The sequence below is a fragment of the Electrona antarctica genome (genome assembly GCF_951216825.1).
Source record: "Electrona antarctica genome assembly, chromosome: 17".
NCBI lineage: Eukaryota > Metazoa > Chordata > Actinopteri > Myctophiformes > Myctophidae > Electrona > Electrona antarctica.
This window is the reverse complement of record NC_136798.1, coordinates 22,988,463-23,011,021: the sequence shown is the minus strand read 5'-3', so window position 1 is coordinate 23,011,021 and position 22,559 is coordinate 22,988,463. Positions and strand designations below refer to the sequence as shown.

Genomic DNA, 22,559 nt, shown 5'->3' with positions numbered 1-22,559 from the left:
TGTCCCCATAGTCTAGAACAGAGAGAAATGTGGCTTCAATGATTGTCTTTTTACAGAATGCCGGAAAACATGCTTTGTTCCTATAGAGGAACCCAAGATTTTCAATGTTGTGTTGAATTAAATTTAGTCCAATTCAATATAGTGTAAATATTAAATAAAAGCTTTTAGGATTACTTTGACTTAATCTTACATAACGGAAAGGTATGTAAGTAGGTGAAGGTAAATTACGGTATCATACAGCCGATTCTGAGGAAGAGCCTTGTGCTTTTTTATAGAGGGATAGACAGTAGGCTGACAGGAAATGGGGCGAGATGGGGGGGGGGTGACACGCAGTAAAGGCTGTCGGGAACGGGAGTCGAACCCACGGCACACTGCCAGACTGGATTACCAGCCAAGCCAAAATGTCACATATGTTTTGGCCCTCAGTGTGTGAGCGTTTATTTATTCTTCTACACAGCTGATCCCATGACCAGAAAGAGACAAGAAAAAGATTGCCAGTGCCACACACATTGCATTGCCAAAGCAAGTGTCAAAAAAAACATTGTAATAAAAACATCTAAAATGCTGTTTTTGACCAGCTCTTCCAAGCATGATACTTCACACTTTAATAGACATGCCTGCTTGTAACCGATGGAGAACTTAATTATTATATTGAGTCATGAGCAACAGTTTTTATTTTGTTAGTAAAAAAAGTATCTTTCCACTATGTCCACCACTTTTATCCATGTATGTACCAGCTTAAGCGTGAAAACGGGAAGCATGAATTAAAAACAATAACAAGCAAAAAACAGAAAATGTACCCCCTTTGAAAAAGAGTGACCACAAGTGGTCGATGACTGAAATTACGATATAGTTTAACATGTTTGTGACACACACACACACACGCATTTTTTGAAACAAATTTTCTTTGCTTCACTTACAAATAGCATTATTTCTCAAGACTACTTAAATAGTATACAAAAAAACCTCGGATTTAAGATGTGTTTAAAGGTAGCAAAGGTAGCATCTCTGTAGCATACAAATTAATTACATAATAGTACATTGAATACGACTCTGTCTAGACTAGAATTGTTGTACTTGCTGTAAGCAGAATTATTTAATTTTGCTGTAGCTTTGTGTAGCAAATTGCGGATAGCTTTTGGCTGTTCTCCCTCTATTTATTTTCAAGAAAAAGGTTTAGAAATTTGAGTATCTAAATTCCAGGAATATAATCCTGTGGCCCAGCATGATGTTAAGATGAACCATAAATATAAATAAAATATAAATAATTATAATAGAAAAGAGGACTGAGAAAAAAGTGAGTCTACTGCTGCGCCTCAGCCAAAGGAAGGCAAGCCTGGTGCAATTGAAGCCTCTTTTTAAATTAGTATTGACTGACTGTATACTGCATCTTCTTCTGAGTCATGACCTCCTCCTCAAGGACTGTGCCTGCATGCCACGCACGGCTCATCCGGCTGCTACAAGCATATTGTCTAACATCATTAACCTCCTCTGTAAACAACCAACTGTCTTGTTGAAATCTGACAAATTCTCAGCTCTAAAGGTGGAACCATCCAGGGAGACAGTAAATCTCCACATACGTACACTTGAGATGTAAACGTGGCATAAATCTTCTGCTGCTGCCTTTCCCCTGAGGCCTCTTCTTGTGAATGGGGCCTGCCTGGTGTTGTTCACACACCTGCCTACCGTTCTCAGCTAACGACCAACCATAGTTGGGACATGGATGAGGTTTGGGTGAGATGAGAGAGCATCCGAAGGGCTTGACCCCACATAGCCTGAGAAGTCACAGTCGTCATGCCGCAGGCTTCGCTCGTGCAGTGCTTTTGGTCATGTGAAAGGGCGTTTTCAGCCATGTGCGCAGGAAAGATTCATGACCATGAGTTAGGAGTTTGTGAATGCTGGCATGCTCTGGACTGAAAAACCACTATGTCCAGTTTGCACAGCCTTAAATAAACATGCTGTGATGACACAAATAGCCTCACGCAGCTTCAACAAGTGGATTGCCATGTGACTGCACTGTCTGTCACTGACTTCCCATGGGGAGAGGAAGTAGCTTGGTCATTCTGAAACCACTAACCACCTATCAGATGAATGTATGCATGACATATTTCCCACAGCGTGGCTAACATTAGAATTCATCGATTCTGCAGACAATATCAGCCAAGTAAAGTGTAATTATGGAATCCCTTCTGCCTAAGCGTATAATTGTATTTTAGGTTTATCCCTGCTGTCTTGACAACATAAACAATAAACAGATTGATTCTCGCTTTAATACTCTCGAGTGCATAAATTCTGAAACGAGTCATCAAAACATTAAGAACAGGATAATTTACTGGGCTGACTTTGCCTCAGCTTGTGTGCAGCTGCTAGTATTATATACAAGTATGTTAAAAGACCACAGAAGATTAGCTTAACTAATGCTAAACAGCCAACAGGAGAGGTGCAGTGGGGTCCTGCTTTTCATTATCACTCACCAGCCAGATAGCTGGCGCACAGAGCCTAGTGTAGACTTTCCAGATGTGCTTGTCCTTGAGTGCTCTTGAGCTCTCTGCTCAGAGATCTCACCTCAGGGCTGGAAACAGACAAGGAAACACACGCAGCAAGGGAGCCAACCGCGGAGCCTCACTCGCTGCCAGGCTTAAAGAAAGTAGCATGGATGCATGCAGGAAGCTGGAGAGACCAAGAGACAGCTGCTCTTTATAAGGTATGCCACGTTAGCCCCGGATCTCTGAAGTCAGTGACTGGCGACACTACCTGAGAAAATGCCAGACATATTTGACTTAATTGGTTTCACTCAGCTTACTGTTAATGGGGTTAGTAGTAGTACCCCATATCATTACTACAGATTGTCATTGTTACTATAGATTGTCATCTCTCACGTGTTGGAGGTAGAACATTTTATAATCCAAGGACCTATCATGAGAGAAAGTTCACAAATGCTAGATTGAATCCCTGTGAGGTCTCTTCATCACCTCCCAAAATGTAACAGTCTTGTTCAAAAAGTCAACCCAGAGCAAATTAATTACACTCGAGCGATTTCTGCTATTTCACAGAACAATTTTGAAAACACATTTTCAAATTATAAACAATTAAAGTGGGTAATTGGGTGTCTTGTATGAGCGTTTGATATTTGGGTGGCCTAGAAACAAGACAACTCTCAGCCTAAATTCTTCTAGTACTCTTCTGTTCAGCCCTTAAAGCAGTAGTGATTGATTCCAGTGAAGTGAGACCACAGCCTCTGGCTCAGCAGCCCACCAAATCGGCGCTATCTCAAACAATGGATGAGTAAAAGCATCAGCACATTCAGACTCCATTAATCTCTTGTCGGATGCAAGCTGAGGACAGTCTGCAGAAGGAATGCATCGCCAATGAGAACACATCAACTATAACCAGACCTGCTCTCTGGCTGTCTCCATGATATCTAAATTCTTCCTGCCAAGATTGCATTTTTTCAACGACAAAGATTATGATTGTGGCGGCAAGTGTGGCAATCTTAAGTGATCCAACGGACTTGTGACAGACAGGATGCCGGACCAAGGTTGGAAACCAGATAGACAATGACAACTAAGATCAACGACAGCATTCTGAGAATATCTGGGGAACTTTAATGGATAACAACTGGATCTGCCAGAGAGTGACGCATCCTGGCTGCAAAACAACACACTCTTTATTACCGTCTTTTCATGTTTGTCCAAAGCACCTAGATCACACGCAAAATATTAATATGACTTCTTACGAGGCATATACATACATTGAAAGTGCTTGAAATCATATAATCAGAACTGTCACATATTTACGGTCCTTGCCAACCTTGAATTCTAGCATTCTTCCTTTGTATGCATGAAGTGAACCAAGAGAAAATGAAATCATCAGAGGGGAAGGAGGTACTGTAACTGGTGAGCATGATGAGTGCATTTCAGGCCACTGTGATGGGATAAGGTGAGGACATCAGTACCGCAGAGGCTAATGTAATGGGAAAACGCAAAGCCAGGTTTGACAGAAGATTGTGTGTCACACTTTGACAAAAGAGAAGAGTGCTCATTGGTAATAAAAGGCTGCATGCTGTTTTAGACAGCTCTCACTGTGCAGGCCTTTGTTTGAGTGAACTGGATAATTTTCTGACGAACAATTCAAATGGAATGACCACTTGGTTTTTATGTGCTGAGGGAAAGTGTCCTAGTGAAACACTGTGACCAATAAAGTTGCAGAGAGAGTTGTTTCAGTGAAACAGCTCATGTGGAGCAAACTCTAATGACAAATAAATAAACCTGGAAACGATCTGTGTGCGTGCAAGCGTGCGTCCATGACCCGTGTGTGCATGCGTGTGTAGCATGATTTACTACCTTGAAAGTCTCCAGGAAAATTGTAAAACCAGAAAGAATCGACTGTTCCCCCTAATGAAATTATTATATTGATAAAATTGATTAAATATTTTTTGGAGTTGGGGTTATGAAAATATTCAGGTTGGGATTAGGAAGCTTTTAGGCCGGGTTAGGGTGAGTTCGTTTTTTGAAGTTACAGTTTGAGTTAGGTTGGGTCATGTTAAAAGGGCATATTTAGTTGTGTACTTTTCTTTGATCACAAGTTGTTTTTCCATGTAAAAGGAAAGCATTTCCGCAACTAGCCTTAATTTGTCCGAGCTATTTCAGTGCCAGTGGAAACTGGCTCATCCATCCACCTCTAAAGCACACACAGTAGTGACAGTGACAGGATTTTTCAACCAGTTTAAACAAGGCTTCCTTTGAGAGAGGTGTAACATGGCCAAAGATTTTTACGGCATTAAGAACGAGTGCAATGGAGGAATGCAACAGCTAGGAGTCACTGAACCCATAGATACTCCCATCCTCTGGTCAAATCCATCACATCTCCCAAGTCCCAACTGGCTCTTATGAACACTGGTCTGGTCTGCTGTTGTTGACCTCATTCTAAATGTCAAGGAATACATCTAAAAGATCGCAGAGAGCATGACAGTACATCATTTTAAAATCCCATAATATATGCTTCTACTTTGTCATCTGTTCCTTCAGTGGGAGATCACATCAGTTCTTATACAGACAGTGTAAAGCCATAAGTGGGGTCACGATTTCAAACGATTCAAAACAGTCCTCAATGCCATAGCTCCCAGTGATATGACTCAGTGGATAAAGGGAGTTCATCAAACCAGACCACACAAAAACAAGTGATACGGCCTTGATTTAAACTGTGCCGGGGGCTGCAGGATTACATAACAAAGACACATGCATGCAGTTACTGCATCATTATCAAAACTAATTACAGCATCGCCTCATAAAGTTGGAGGTGGGAGAAAGAAAGTATATCAATCAATGTCAGTAACTGACATCCGGTCTCTACATGGGGGTAACTGACATCCGGTCTCTACATGGGGTCTCTACATGGGTCTCTACATGGGTCTCTACATCCGGTCTCTACATGGGGAATTGGGTGGAGCCCCAGAGGAAAATTCTTGCTTTCTTTTTTTTGTCGATGGGTTCCCAGATCGCTATCAAATAAACAAAAGAAATGTTTTTTTTTGTTTTTTTTGCTACATTTGCTCTTTTTTTTGCTGCTTTGGCTCGGCCGGTCCCTGCCCAGATTAGCGTTCAGCTGCTGATTAAACATCATGGCTGACACTTTGATGGTCAAAGGAGTTAGTCTGTGGAGTGGCGAATAACAGGGCCAGTTGCCTATATTACACAGTGTGTTTTGAATGTGGCCAATAGAATGCAGAACGGTTCTAAAGGACCTGCCTGTCTGTCTTTCAGCCAAGCCACAGCTGGCTAGATTACAAGAGTATGAATTATAGGCCAGGACTTGAGGTAAGGATGTGTAGGAACTTGAGCGTGAGCTGAAGCCACACATTATTAAAGCATCAATGTCACCATGCACGCAGCAGCTGGCAGTGTGAACTTTGTGAAGCAATGAACCAGATTTCACTCTGTACACCATTCTTTCTAAGTGTCTTCTGTGCTTATGTGCTATGCAGGTACAATGTTCAAGCGTTACATTATTGTTACATCTTGTGTCCAGGTACATAAGAGTAAAACCTATTTTGGTTTGGGTTCCTTCAGACAATACAACTGAATAATGTTGTATTGTTGTATGTTGTATGTTGTAAATCGTAAAAAGATTTAAAGAGGTGGGGGGAGGGGGTGGCTAGTATTTCCCTTTGCCCTGGTTCGTTTGAAAGTTTCAGCATGCGGAAATGGGTATGATCCGTCTCTGGAAACATTCTATTCTCTTCTACACAAGCCAGCAATCCAACAAGTTAGCTGTAAATCCAACATCACTCATTCACTGAATGCAAAAAAAACGTAACACGTAAACTAACAAAGCCAGTCGTAGGAGTGGTTTACACCACTCAAAAAACATAACCAAAACCTACATGAAATATTCTTTATGATCCACATTTCTTATGGTTTGCTATAACTCCAACCAAGTAATAGTTACTATTTTAAAGATAAGCCACACATTGGTATGATACAGAATGGATGGATGTTGGTCATCTGCACATCATGAACATCCATTGTACTTTATAATCCTTTTTTTTGTTTTTCTTATTTGTCATGTACTGTAAATGTGATGAAAATGGATTGGGATTAGAGGTAAAATAATTATTTTATATAGATATATATCAACATGAACTGCGGAATGCATAGGCATATAAATGTCCCATGAAAAAAATAAAAGGCTTGGTATCATAAACAGAACAATTTTACTGCCTTTACTGAAATTCCAAAATGGCAATAAAACCTAGCAAAAAAAGCAGCTAAGAGATAAAACGTGAACTATCTGGAAGGTCTAGCCAAAATATTGGATGGAAGATTTTCTGATCCCATCTGCCACTGAAAACAGAAAAGTAGAGCACCTCTGAATGATCTCAGTACGATAATGTGACCCAGACCATACCTGCATGGCTGGCATTATAGCAGAGCAGTCGTTCTGTAACCTTTTCATGTCAAGGACCCCCAGATTGACATGTGTTTTACCCCATTTGAAAAGATTTTGTGCCAGGGACCCCTGCATAAGAGAAGACCATTTGAATAGCGAAAAGACAGAAAGTCAATATACATGCTTAAGTATTTAAACTTACTGTAATCCCCTCAAGGACCCCAGACCCCACTTTGAGCACCAGTGTAGTAGCTAAATTGATCTGCTATTCTTTTTTTAAAGGTAAAGATGTGTGCAAATCTTTGACATTTTGTTTTTTTAAGTGAACATTTTTAACTCTTCTGTAGCACGAAATATTTTTAGATGGGTGTCCGCAGCCAAATACATATCATTTTGGGGGTCCATCACATGAACTTTGTTGCACCTCATCCGGTCATTTTTCCACCGTGGTCATTGACAGCTCTGTAGTTGAAAGATGGCTCCTTAGACAAGTGACAGGCTGGTTATTCTGAGCAGATGCCGTCTTCACCCAGATCCTCCAAGAATATGACAGAGAAAATTAATTCATTTTCTGGCTGGAGACAACTCTCTTAACAGTCTTCAATGGCAATTCAATTTGCACTTGACCAGGAATGCCAGCTTATATCCCCCGAGTGCTGGGGGATACGGGAGGCAGGGTTGCAGGCAGGGCTGCAGTCTCTGGCAGCTGAAGGAAGCAGCTGAACAGAAAGCCCAGGACCAGAGCTTCCATGTCCTCCTGATACAGGCTTTTGCATGAAAAGAAAATGAAGCCATAACTCGTAGCACAGGTGCCTTGCTATGCGGAGCACAGAGGACAGGTGAAGCTTTTATGACTATTATTAACACATGCCAGTTGGGATATTTTTTTGTTCTTTGGTTCACAATTTGGTGAAGTTGTTTTTCCATGAATAATATGTTCCATGAAGCGTGTATTAAACCAGTAGAGTATGTGTAGAATCGATCTCTACTATGGCAGTAAATCAAGGACACTGACACCACTGTGTTGACTGGTCAAAATCAAAGGAATTACTGCTTCTTTTTTTTCATCCAATCAGCTACTACTCAGTCAGAATTCAATATTCAATACGTACAATACATGATTAGCCAGTGTTGTAGTTCAAAGGTCACGCCATGATGATGACATCGAACTGACAAGGTGGGCTGCCTTTTTAACCAGAACTGATATAGGAATCCATAGGAGGAAACATCGAGCAGATGTTTGAATCCTTGCCATCAAGTGATCAAAAGGACATGTCGACCTCGTAAACCACACACTTCTCAGAATTATAATACACCCCACATTTGATTTGACAACACAAATGGATGACATAATCCAAGGCATGAGGCTCTTTAAATAAGCATGGAGTTGAAGCATTTGAAATATTATGGATATTCCTGGGGGGGATGTTCAATCTTGTGCAGTAAGTAAGGCATGTGTGCAATATTTGGGTGTATTGCAGGGGTTCGCAAAACATTTTTTTTTCAAGAAAATCTCCCCAGGACCTAAACTTACAAAAATACAGTCTATAAAATATCTACAGTTAGCACATCTCTTATAGGGCTGCAACTATATATTATCTCCTTAACAGTTATTATATTGATTACTTTTTCGATTAATCAAATATTTTTTAGTTCAAACTTTTAGACAGTCATCACCGTGGCCTATATACAGGAGATATATAACTATTCACTGGATAGTGCCAGCCAAGCCATGGACTCTCCACAGAACCCATAGTGAGTCAAGTGACATGAGGTCATGACTCATGAGTCACATATACAAACTCAGTCGGCAGAAAGCAAACATCAACAACATTTCCACACGACCACAGGGAATTCCCAAATGCTGACCCTTGGTCATGCTTCTATATATATATCGATTTCTTTACATTTTGATTTTAATTAAATAAACAAGTTATAAACAAGTAAAAGTTTTCAAGAAGACTATACAATTCAAAAACTGACACTTTTTCTATTGTCATGTGCTACTTGCGGTGAAACATTTCTTTAAATGACTAACGAAGTATAGCAGCACAACGCCTATTTTCAACTAAATAACCTTTAATTATCAGGCAACCTCTTATCAGAGGTTCCTATTTGTGGCTGCTGCCACCAAGATACCTACACAATATAGACTGTAATGTCTGAATTATACTTCGTTACACACCAAAATTAGACGACTTAGCACAATGTTCACAATGCATGATCATGCTGCGATATGTTGTGAAAGTTGTAGATCTGCTATTCTCCTTCATAGCTGACCACAGCCGACTCTCTGCATCCCGAATCCTTCACATTCGCCATCCATGCCAGACCAGCTCTCCATCTGGTCGCAGGAAAGCTGCCCAAAAATAGAGGCATAGAAGAGTGGCCGTGCACCACCCAAAACCAGCAGCGTGTCGTCTCAGCACCTCGCCCGCTATTGGACAGATGTTCCCCCGGGACCGATCTGGTTCTTAGCAACAGGGTGGTGGCGTGCCACACCAAGACTTTCCCCAGTGCATCTCATGTGGTTGACCAGCAGCCAGTGATTATTTGGTGATGTATAGAGAGGAGAGGAAAGGAGAAGGGACGGGAATGGATAAGCTTGACCCGTCCCATACGTGCCTCCCAGAACCCTTAGATCATCTGACAAAGGTCTGCTGACAAAGGACAAACTCTAAATCAGGTTATGGTGCTTTTAGTCACTATGGTTTTAAAAAGAAAACTAAAAACCTACCTTTTTTCATTGTGGAGTGTGTAGTTATTTATAAATAAAATCACACCCGTGTGAAGTGAGGGCCGCTCTTATTGTACATCATCCATTCATTGTCAATGGGAATTTGTATAGGACAAAAATAGACGATTTGCACGTCCATATATGATGTAAATTCTCCATTAATTGTCAATGAGAATTTAATGTTTGTGTAAGACAAAAATCGCACCCCTCAAAAATATATTAATAATAATAATTGCAACGGTAGGTTGCAGATTACTATGAAAACCTGAAAATCCGTTGATCCGCCAGAAACTCTACTTCTGACCTTAAACCTCAAACCCTTAGATCTACATATATGGAGCTGACCTGTTCTGACATTCCATATGTTGATCGTTCCCCACCCATTCTTCCTCTTCGATGTCTCCCTTTTGACTGATACCCGTCCATTCAAAAGTTAACTCTAGACAGGCCCGCCCCAAAGTTATTAGTGCAGCCGCGCCCTGCAGCCGGCGATAACTAGAGTTCTCATCAGGCCTGAAAGTTAAGGCCTGGCCCTACCTGGGCACTCATCAAACCCTGTACATTCAAGACACTGCCCCCGCTGACACCCTTAGATCTCCATATATGGAGTTGACCTGTTCTGACATTCCATATGTTGATCTGACCTCATCAAACCCTGTACACTCAAGACGCACTCCATAATTTGATCTGACCTCATCAAACCCTGTACACTCAAGACACGTTCCATATGTTGATCTGACCTCATTGACCTCAAGACATGCTCCATATGGCCAGTAGAGAATTCATTCCATATGTTGATCTGACCTCCCATGCTAAAATGCCAGCGGTCTGCTGTCACCCAGGCGGGTGCGTGCACGCCTACAATATTCTATTGTGTTTCATTGAAGCACATTGAGTCTGAGCTTGTCGTGTGAAATGAGCTACAGTATATAAATAAATGTGACTCGACTTGATAAGAAGGGAGGGGAGGGGAGAAGAAGGGAGGGGAGGGGAGAACAGGGGAGAGCACGGCAAAGAAAATGGTTAGTAAAATTATTTTTGACTTTTCAAAATTAATTTTTGAGTGTAAGGCTCCATTTGTACACTCGCAAAATTAAGACAGTGTTTGACTGTGCAGTTAGGAGAGGAGAATAGGGTAAAGGATTTTTCCACCAAAATTAAAAATACACCCGTTTGACTGCCTGATGCCACGTCTGTGGCTTTGCTTCCTCTAACACAGTAATACATTTAGCAAACAGAAATGAGCGGACAGAGGCTCAGGCTCCCACAGAGTTTATGGCGATGGCCGATTCACACGTCACTCAGTCACTTCCGTGTTTCCTAATCGCAGATTCGCAGCCATGTAGGCTCCCAGACTACATGCAATAGGATAAGATCGTCTTGATAAGTAACCTACTGGTGATTATCCGTTGATCACATTCAAAGCGGGTGTGGTGGTCACATCACGTTCACTTCCATTCTATGCGAGTGAGCTTCCAGTTGCGGTGCATTGGCATGGCACATGCTGTCACATGGAGTTAACTCCACATGATGGAACCCAAGTAACTCAGACATTGCTTTAGCTTAACCTCTGCCTTGGAATAGCTCGGGATTCATCCTCGTAAGCGGCCTCGCTCTTGGTTGTATTTCTTCGGCAGTGTACTCTTCGCTAACCATCAAAATGCATCAGCTAGTGCCTGGAAATTGGTCAAATTCCTACAGTGATACCGAGAATATGGACAGATGTAACTGTTGTTTCTTGATCGCAGGCAATGTTGAAGAATCTCTGAATGGAGCTACAGGTTGGTAACCAGCATCGTATTCCCAAAATTAAATTAAAGACACTGCTGTAAACAACACGATCCGACTCCGAGTGAACGGTGGCTCTGGAGAAGGAACAGATGTGGTTTTCATTGTTGTCCATCATAGCTTACACGTGTACTGCAGTGCAATACCCTCTATCTCACAAAGCTCCCCATGGGGCTTCAAATGACCATGAATCCCTTTCATTAGCCTCTGTTCCCAGGTATAGTCCCTCAAAGAAGGAAGGCTATTGCCATAGACATGTGAAAAATGAACCATGGCATCAGCCTTCTCCCCCGGGCTGTTTCAAATTGCCTTGATATTATACATCATAGCTCTTATGGAGCTGGAATGCAGAGAATATCTAAGAGGAAGGCCTCTGGGGTACAAATGAAAACCTACATAATAACTACTGTTGTTTTGGGAGGGAGATAGTCAGGGCAAGTTTATTTGTATATCTTTAAAGCATATCTTTAAAGCATAAACTATGTAACTTTTTTTTCTTAATGAATTTTAATAATTAAGACAGTGACAGTGGTTGTATTTTGATCATGTCAAACGTCATGTCTCACCTAGACACAGGATCTGACACGGATTTTGACCTGAAGGTCAAGATTCAATTTATCCCCTGAGCTAGCAGGTAGATCTATTATTTCAGCGTCCATGCAATTCCCAATCCATTGCTCGCCGCATCTGTTTGGTCTGTGAAAAACTTCATGGAAAACTGTCATGGCGCCTCTTGCATTTAACAAACTTGCCATTTTTCTGCTATTAAATGGCAGTTTTCACGTTCCCTCCCGTTACCCTAGGCGGGAGCGTGAGGTCAGTGACAGTGAAATGTGCGAAAAACCAAAGAGGAAAGGATTTTCCTGTGTACCTATAGTCTACACCTGTAGTGCGGATATGTATGAAAACAACCATGGCACTTAACAGGCTCTGACAGCGAGACTTGTTACGCCAGCTGTGCCCAGACATTTCCTCTATCCTCAGACTCGATAGAACGTGCAGTGGAAAAAACATCACCGTGCACTTCCAACATCAAGTGCACTTCCCTTTACCAACCTACCAAAGAATGTCAGTGACGCATTACACGTTGCAGAATGAAACATTAACTCTGTATGAAAAGACAGGTACCTGACAGCAAATGGAAAACTAATAAAGGAGATTATGTGAGAGATGTTTTTAATTTGGCTGACTGCTTACATGACTGACTGCCATAAACTCTGGTTAAACTTTATTTAACCACAGAGTTCCATTTAGATTATAGTCATTTTTTTCACACAACGGCCAGGGCTCGATCATGTCAATCTTTAAATTGTTCCTAATTGGTGTGCATAAGCAGAAATGCAATTACCCTCTATATCTCTTAATCAGAATGTGCAAAGTCAAAACTGACTACACACTGCCCTCAAGCATATTGATGTGGGGAAGAACAGATGTGTGCGCATGCTGTTTGTGGAGTTCAGCATTCAACATAGTAGCTGCCAGACTAGACATGAAGCTCAGCTGACCTAGGCCTGTGCAGCTGGATACTGGACTTTTTATCCTGGACCATTCTGAAAATGGGTAACATCAAGTCAGACCCTCTGACCCTCAATACAGAGGAGTCCCCCAGGGCTGTGTGCAGAGTCCTCTACTCCATGTATACGCACGACTGCGTTGTCAGACACAGCTCCGATGTCGTCATCAGGTACACTAATATACTGTACAACCAATCGCCTAAATATGGAGATATGGGGATCTCTGATTATGTCAGAAACTGCTGACGTATGGGTCAGGTCGGCCAATCAGGGAAGCTGCTGGAAAGTGAATGCCATGCATCTGAATCTGTGTTGTTTTAAAGTGAAGTTGTGCTCCTCTTACTTGCCGTGGGAAAAACTAAAACACAAATGGTATAATACATATAAGATGTTGGTGCATTGATACGGATGCATGCGGTCTAGGGGTGTGTTTATATAAATTATAAATGTGTTATATAAACGGAACGCCCCCTAGGAAATATTTACATAAACAGTGCAAGCGAGCTAATGCTGCACGACTACACAAGTTGTATTTATTTTATTTATACAGGGTAAGGCATTTCAAATTGTTATAAGGGTTGTTATAAAACTAACGTTAGGTACATCCAGTTGGATGTTGAGTCTGCAGACTCTGTTTGGACTGAGTTCCTGGTGAAGGCACGTACACCCACAATCCTTTCCCAGCTTGGGGCATGTCCATTGGCTATAGCCTCCGATATGGCCCAGTCGATCAAGTACCTTGGGCAGGAGGAGGCCTCTGATATGGCCCAGTCGATCAAGTACCTTGGGCAGGAGGAGGCCTCCGATATGGCCCAGTCGATCAAGTACCTTGGGCAGGAGGAGGCCTCCGATATGGCCCAGTCGATCAAGTACCTTGGGCAGGAGGAGGCCTCCGATATGGCCCAGTCGATCAAGTACCTTGGGCAGGAGGAGGCCTCCGATATGGCCCAGTCGATCAAGTACCTTGGGCAGGAGGAGGCCCAGCACATTGATGAGGAGCTCTTCATTGAGTATGGCTTCAGCGTGGACCAGCTGATGGAACTGGCTGGCCTCAGCTGTGCCACAGCAGTTACAAGGGCCTACCCACTCAGTTCTTTGGCCAAAGGCAGACCTTCACTGCTGGTGATCTGTGGACCTGGTAACAATGGAGGCGATGGTCTGGTCTGCGCAAGACATCTTAAACTGTTTGGCTATGAGCCTACCATACTGTACCCCAAAAGGCCAAACAAGTCTCTCTTCCATGGCCTGACCACACAGTGTGAGAAAATGGAGATCCCCTTCCTCGCTGAAATGCCTGAGGCCAAATTGATTGATGAGACCTACAACCTGGTGATAGACGCCATATTTGGCTTCAGCTTCAAAGGGGCTGTGAGGGAGCCATTTGGTTCCATCCTTGACGTGCTGAAGAAGACCACCGTGCCAGTAGCTAGCATCGACATCCCCTCAGGTTGGGACGTGGAGCAGGGCAGTGCATGTGGACTAGAGCCTGACATGCTCATCTCTCTCACTGCACCCAAGAAATCAGCCACCCTGTTCAGAGGACAGTATCACTTCCTGGGAGGGAGGTTTGTGCCCCCTAGCTTGGAGCAGAAGTACCAGCTTAACCTTCCTCAGTACCCAGGCACAGACTGTGTTGTACAGCTGTAGGAGTACAGCCCGTTTAGTGGATGGTAATACACACAATAGATAATATAAAGGGTTTTTTACAACAGAAAGATTGGGTATTGGGTAAGACTGACGTTATGTATCTTTCAGGACCTTTCACTGCTTCGTCTCAACCATTTTACTAACACCCAAGTTAGTGTTAGTAAAAAGCAGGTAAAAGAGTAACGTTTACTATCAGTGACTATCAGTCACTTTCCCATTCTATGTAGTAGAAGACCTGGCTGTTTACACCGCAGATACGTTCGCTGTGACCGGGGGACCCGTCTCTGAATGTGTCTATAGGAGGGGCTCAAAAATCACAACCCTGTGAAGTGAGGGGCGCTCTTATCATCGTTTAACATGTCTATCTGCTCAGACACTATGACGTAAAATTGTCCATTCATTGTCAATAGGAATTTAATGTTTGTGTAGGACGAAAATAGCAGATTTTCTCAGACACATGATGTAATTCTCCATTCATTATCAATGGGAATGTGTAAGACGAAAATCTACACAAATAGCTGAATATAGGAGGGGCTAGTGCTCCTCCAAAAAACACACTTGTGTGAAGTGAGTGTCACAGGGTGGCATGCTTAAAGCAAACATAAGTCCACTATACTCAGCTGCCAGTGCCACATGACATGTCTGAAGCGCCCTCAAAAATCACACTTGTGTGAAGTGAGTGGTGCCTTTCATGATGATGATGTCTGACAAAGTGAGCGGGGTGGCACCGCTCACTTCCAGTGAGTTCCTCATTGGGAACTCCATATATGGTCTTAAGTCCCCTGCATCACTTATACACTTGTGCATCAAGCGAATCAATGCTGCACACAGGACACATGACTGAAACAGAAAATCGAAACTGAAACTGGCACGTCCATTTCTCTTTTGTTCCATGCAAGCAAAGGGCTGTTGGCGGTGCATCACGTGCAGCGGCATTGCGTCACATGCTGCACTATGTCTGTCCTACAATTGAACCCGTCACAACTCACAATGTCCTAAATAAAGATTCCTTTTAATCGGACCACACACCTCATATGGGTCTATTGATCTGTGCAGTGCCCTGTGTCCTGCCTGTCAGAATCTTGGCACCAACCTTGTAGAAAGAAGACAGACGAGCCTCCTCCCCTGTTTCACAACAGCAGGAGGACTGACTGACTGACTGACTGACTGAAGGGATTTCATTAGCTAAAGTAACACCAGTGGTGCACACAACAAACACTTTCACATTATTTCTAGTCACTGACCAGTTGGTGCAACTGGAATTACTATATTGATGTAGCATTTGACCTCTTCTGCATTTTGAGACATGTAGACTTCAAGTTGAGAGCAAACAAGTTGAACTCAGATTTATTAGAATGTTGGTTTAAATTATATTGATGGCTTGATTGATGACTAGGCTTTTTTGGGACATGTGCGCCACACATGACAGCTAAAACTAACCGATGGTTCGTCTGTCACTGAAGTTCCAACTTAATGCACCCCATCTCCTGTTTCAAAGCCAACCTTGTACTGTAGATATACACACGGAAACAGTTTGTGAACTGCAAACCTTCCTCTCCTTTCTTTCATTACGCATTCATACATAAAATCCCCATACAGAGGGCACTGTGAGGCAGGATAACAAATGAGTCTTTGTTCAATTGGCTTCTGTCTGTGCCTTACATCATATTTAGGTTCCAATGCAAAGGGCCCACCACACTGGAGGGATCAGTATGTGTTCCCAATGGTACACATGAACCCGTAGTGAAAGGGTCCAAGCTTCACGTTCTCACAGAATGTGCTGTTTATTCCATCGGAACATGCAGTGTTCCCATGGAAGGCGCTCCTAGCTCTGTCAGTATTTCTCAGCAGAAATGTCACCTCTGTCGATCCCGTCTTACCCTCCCAGCGTTGCTGCTTTGGATCAGGGGCTGTCAGGATCTGGGACCCACTGGCACAGGCCTTCCTAAACTTTCCTCTCCTTTCCAAGGGCCCCTACTTTGAATACCTGTACACTGCCTGTGTGACTTCTAAACTTGCCTGTAGCTGCTGCTTCTCCATCTCACCCTGCCTGAGCTCAGCTATTCCAGCAGCAAGCTGGTCATAATTAAGTCAAGGGCTCTCGACCATCCATGATGGAACCACTTTCACATGGGAAGCGTTCTCCTTGTTTCCACCCCCTGGTGCCCAAGCACCAGTTAGTGATGCAATTAGACTGAGAAAAACACAGACAAGCTTATAAAAAATAATAATACTCTGCTCTTCCCGCAGGTCACTTTCACTCCATGAAAGAAGTTCCCCTCACATAAACTCAGCTCAGTCAAATATGTGAACATAAACAATTGATGGAAATACTGAGGAGGTACTCATCTTTCATACAACAAATTAATCTCACTTGACACAGAGAAATAGCTAAATATACTATATAAATATTGTGTCTGTCGACCTGCCTTTGCCTGGTTTTCCTAGACGAAACCCCGGCCCTTACCCCTCACAACAAAGTTCCATTGATCAAACCTAAACACATTATTAATGATCTTTGACATTTTGGCTGTGACATCAGTGATTCAAAAGTTCCAAAGCTGCACTCATTCGTTTGACTGAACTGAATGGCAAGCTGGTTGTAGGAAAACATTCAGATGTACTTCAAATACCCTCCATAACACTGTTCAGTCTTCATTTACATTGTGCTGAAATGTGGCCTTGACCTTTGCTCCCGTTACTGTTGATATACTATACCTGCTGTAAGTCAAGAAATAATACAGGTTTTTTTTTTGGGTGGATTCATTATAAGGCACATTGGATGATCTAAACTGTAAATAAAACTATTTGGGTAGATCAACTTCACAGTGAATGGGACTAGAAGTAAACAATGCCCCGAGAAGTCTGGAATGTCCCTTTGGGACATTTCAGTTCATTCAATTGTGTACCATACACACTCTTCTCAGGACATTTCAGTTCATGTGTACCATACACACTCTTCTCAGGACATTTTGCCCTTGAACATACAGTATTGCTCAATATAAATGCATTCTTGCGACACTGTGCCCACAAGCATTATATACATGCTTTGGTTTTGGCTGTACTTAGTAAGCTGTCTGTCTTTATCATACATACACTATGCAAAGACAAGAACAACAACATCGTAAATTCTTTTTTTACTATGCCTCACTTTGGCTCGCTTTACCAGGCTCTAAAACCGTGTCCTGGTAGCGACAACAATCAGACACCAAGAAGTGGACAGCTATGGGGTTCATCCATTGTGCAAGGTATTAAAGGAAACACAGTCAAGGCACTATTTCCTTGAGAGGAGGGGACTGATAGACTTTAATGTGAGGGAACACAGTCCCAGACTCCCAGTTGCCGTGTGATGGAACCCAGTTAAGACTGGATAGCAGTAAAGCAGAATCTTTTATTTAGCCTTAAAAGTGGTTGGAAGGATGAGAGAAAGAGATGGAGCAAGAGAGGGGACAGAGAGAACAAGAGAGAGGGACAGAGAGAGAAACAGACAGAATGGAAAATAAGTAGTCAGAGAGAAGAGGAGAGAGAGAGAGAGAGAGAGAGAGAGAGAGAGAGAGAGAGAGAGAGAGAGAGAGAGAGAGAGAATGGTTACAGACTTGAAGAAACTGGAGTACAGAACATCCCCACAATTTATTTTTCAAGATGTTACTTCATTGTCTCTACCAGGCCGAAGGCATGGGGAGAGAGTAGCCTATGTTTTGCACTCCGTGCATGTGTGTGTGAGTCCGTGTGTGTGTGTGTGTGCGCGTGTGTCCGTCCGTCTGTTAACAGCTAATCTCCAGCACCGTTAACCCGGTCGATGCCAAATTTTGCACACACACTCCCTAGATGCCAACGATGAACGTCTGCCCCAAATATTCCAGAACGGCCTGTTATAGTGCCACCAGGAGGCCGACTTTTGAAAAACAATCTTTTTGATATTACTCCTCCAGATTCTGTCCAAAAATCCCGCAAATCGTTACACACTATCTCTATAGTCATGTGTTCAAGAGGGATCTGTCCGATATTTCAGATTACATCCTAATTGGCTAACATTGGCTTACAAATTTGCAGGATTGGCCCGTTTTGAACAAAAAGCCTCAAATAATGAACAGAGCGTGCAATTTAAGTGAAATCTTTCACAGACTTTCCTACTATGCTGAGGAATATAGGCTATCCCACCCTTTTCACATTGGCCTGTTATAGCGTTAACAGGTGGATTTTTGCAAAACACATTTTGGAACAAAATGCCTCAAATCATCCAATTGCCATCCAAGGCGTAAGAAGAAATTTCACATTGGCCTATTATAGCGCCACCAGGAGGCCACAACCTGACCTGCATGCCCTGGTGGAGACCTGTGCCCCGAGGGGCACTTTTTCTAGTTCATTGTTGGAATTAACCACCTGAACCTGGGCATGCCATAATAGGAGAGCACAGAGCATTTTAGAAAAACATTCAGTAAAATTAGCAGATCTACAAGCTCACAACTCATGTTGTGACACAGTGTGAGCTTGTAGCTCAGTCAGAGAACCTTCAGTGAACGTCTGAAATAGGGAATGCCTGCTGCGCAGACGGCGGTATTAAAAACATTATAGTTCTCTGCTGGCTCCAAAGGAGTTCTATAAAACCCAGCAGTATTATGTCTTAGTTAGGCTATGTCAAAAGAGCAAAGGCATGAGCCAATGTGCAGACTTCCCCTGGCAGAGTTGGTCAGAAACGTTCAGAGATATTGTCGTTAATGTAGTTATTTGTGATATGCACTTTAGAATTCCAAATATGTTGACCACCAATTTGACTGTTTCCAAGATTGCGCTAATATGCGAAATCTCTGTCCCCTGCATAACTCGAGAACCGTCAGACCAATCGAGTTCAAACTTGGCATGCATATCACCGAGGACCCAAGGGTGTGATGTGCCGAATGGGAAGACTGATCAACAGTTGTCCACAACAGCCGTTGGATAATGGATCTCCATATATGAAGATCCCTGAAGAATGCACGGAATCTCAGTGTGAACTGTCCTGACCGATGTAAATACTATGACTTGTTGACTTCAGAGATTTCCATAGGGGCATAAAGCACTTTACCCTTCTTATATTTATATGTTCACTGTGTTGTTTTTTATACTGTGCTGAATAAATAAATACAAAATACAAAATACAGAGATCTCTATTTTGACTATGAGCATGAAAGGGACACAGGCAGATAGATCTCCATAACATATTCTGACAACAATGGGTATTACTGGAGAGAGAGAGAGAGAGAGAGAGAGAGAGAGAGAGAGATAGAAGCAGCCATAGCCTAGTCTAGTGGATAGATAGGCCGTGTAGTAATAGCACGTCCCCAGTAAGGCTATCCAACGTTGAAGCTGCCACTACCTACTGGTGAAAAGAGGAACTGCAGCACTTTCATGGAGGTGGACGACGTTCATGATGTCATGTGCGTCAGCCCCGGACCTCAAATTTGAGTTATTAGCCTAGATAGTCAAAACGCCACTGAGCAACTTCCATTGAAATGAATAGCGTGGGAGCGGGGCTAGCGCTCCGGTTCGGTCTCTATCCTTTTATTACTCTATGGGTAATAGAAGGTCACCTGTTCAGCTGGTGTAAGACACCAGCCACCAGCTTGACGAAGCTGAAACAGAATTTCCCCTGTGGGATTAAAGGGACACTTCGCCCCTTTTGCAAGCAGATCTTACTTTAATGATGTTTGGGAGACAAGAAACACTTTTCTGGGGGTTTTATGCGGGTAATATGTGTTTTTAGATATTTTAGTATTTCAAAGTGTCCATGATGTCATGGACACTGGGCTCACTTCCTTCCTGGACTACTATTCCCATAATGCTTTGGTGCACTGCTCCTCCTTGTGGATAGGGGGAGGGCTGTCTTACTGAGACAACATGTAGTCAAGGAAGTAAGTGAGCCCAATACTAAAATATCTAAAAACACATATTACCCACATAAAACCCCAAGGAAAGTGTTTCTTGTCTCCCAAACATCATTAAAATAAGATCTGGTTGCAAAAGGGGGGAAGTGTCCCTTTAATAAAGGTCTCCCCTTCCTTCCGTCCTTCCTTCCCCATTCATTGCGGCTGGCCTGGTAAATACAAAATTGTCTCTGAGAACTAAGACCATGTTTACTCATGTTGTTTTTTTCAGCAATGACCCAGTTAATCAAAACGAATTGTTTGGTCAATTGGTTAGGCGATGGAAAAGGGTTGTCGGTTTGGCTACTGATTGTTATAAGTCCTGACCTATTGACTTTTTTTCATAAAGAGCTGCACTGGCTGCATGCATTCAGTGCAGCTCTTTATGAAAAAAAGTCAATTTGCACTTGGCAGCAGCTTTTGGAGCTGAGGTGAGAGTCTGTTCCATAGTAGTCACACATGTCCACCCTGACTATCCTTTCTTCCAGGAGCACTTGCAAGCTGATGTAATGTCATAAAACGACACAATGTGGCCTCGAAGCCAGGACAGTCATAAACCAGTAAATCTTTAGTTTGTTTTTAAACATGCTTCAAGAAACAGAAGTGCCACATAGGCTACAGTAGTTTTAGCATTTGCGATTGAACTTTATTTATACTTCTCTCTGTGATTGTCTGATTGACAACTTACCTGACACCGTGTTAACTGCTGCTATGACGAGCCCCTCCCATCTGGTTTTCCAGGTCTGGTACTCGAAACACGCACAGACAGCTTGATCTTTTTACTGCAAGGACACATGGGCAACATTTTGATAAAGTGGTTGGGCAGTTTTCCCCAAGAATATGAATGTCTTTTCTCTGTGCAGTTGAGCATTACCTCAAATAATGTGGTCCATTTGCCTCCTTCCCTAGTGAAGACAACATTGTCCTTCCGCATTGCTAAAGGGAATTGTCAATGTCTCTAATGGCTCCATTTAGGCCTATGTTGGCCAACATGTGTAGGCTAGTACCATAGATATTATATTTTCCATATAAAATTGGTTGCACGTAGCCAGACGTGCTAATAATCAATACATGCTGTGTAATTCCTGTGCCATAGTAGTGCATGAGGCAGAGGCTCTGGCATGAGGATGCCTTAGTTGTTTGTGTCCAGCAGGTGGGGCTGGAACACTAATGAACAACAAGTGTCGGAAATCCATAGGAAAAAACAGGTAGAAATCAGTCGCAACGCAAGTCGCAATCTACTAACTATGGTGACCAGATCCAAACATTTCATTTTAGGCCCAATTAAACCGCACCAATGCAACTCCTGGCTTGCAACAAAACAGTTTTAACCAAGGACATGTCACACCAATGCACTGTGTGTAGCTTGCAACTGCCATTGGGGATAATGGTTGTTTCATGCAACAGTTTCATGGTGTTCATTGGTGCTACAAAATAAAATAAAAATAGGGAAAGTAAGCCCTATAGGCTACAGTTGGAGGGGGTACAGCAACACAGCTATGTGATATTGCAATGTATAAAGCTTTTCGAAACAAATATCAGGACAGTACCTATATTATACAAAAAGCCTCAGATTTCAAATGTATTTAAAGATAGTAGCTTCCTTGGTCAGTTCCACTATAGGTACAAAGGGTAAAGGTGCAGTCAACTCATACAGTAATTTTGATGTATACACAACTATACATTACTGAGTAATGTATAGTTGTGTACATACATCATAATGTAATACACTCTGCACAAACCAGTCAGAGGGAAGTAACTTCTGACTTAACCAGACTTGTGACCACAAACCCTAAACTGTGTCTGTGAAGGAGAACCCCCTCAACACATTCATTATTTGTAAAAAAATTTTAAACTGAGACCACCCCTGAGAAATCCAGCCTGGTCAAGTGGTCATATCTGAGTGACCACTGGTGGGCTGGCTGAGGTGGGTGCTGTTGTCTTTGGGTATAAATATCCATGTGTAAATTACACCTTTGGTGGAACAGTATAGGCCTACCTGTGTTTCTCTGTGCTGCTATAGTACGGTTCATGTTGATAGAAAACAAATCACATGTAGTGTTTCAATCAGCTGAAGCTCAG

The 22,559-nt window shown here is 42.5% G+C and overlaps 1 protein-coding gene across 1 annotated transcript; it reads left to right on the top strand.

Moving 5' to 3' along the window:
• Positions 1-13,866: 13,866 nt before the first annotated feature.
• Positions 13,867-14,574, top strand: LOC306940701 (NAD(P)H-hydrate epimerase-like; the record flags this gene model as incomplete). Its single annotated transcript, XM_079525828.1, has 1 exon — positions 13,867-14,574. The coding sequence occupies exon 1, from the start codon at positions 13,870-13,872 to the stop codon at positions 14,572-14,574; it is 705 nt and encodes a 234-aa protein (XP_079381954.1). The 5' UTR covers positions 13,867-13,869.
• Positions 14,575-22,559: the final 7,985 nt, after the last annotated feature.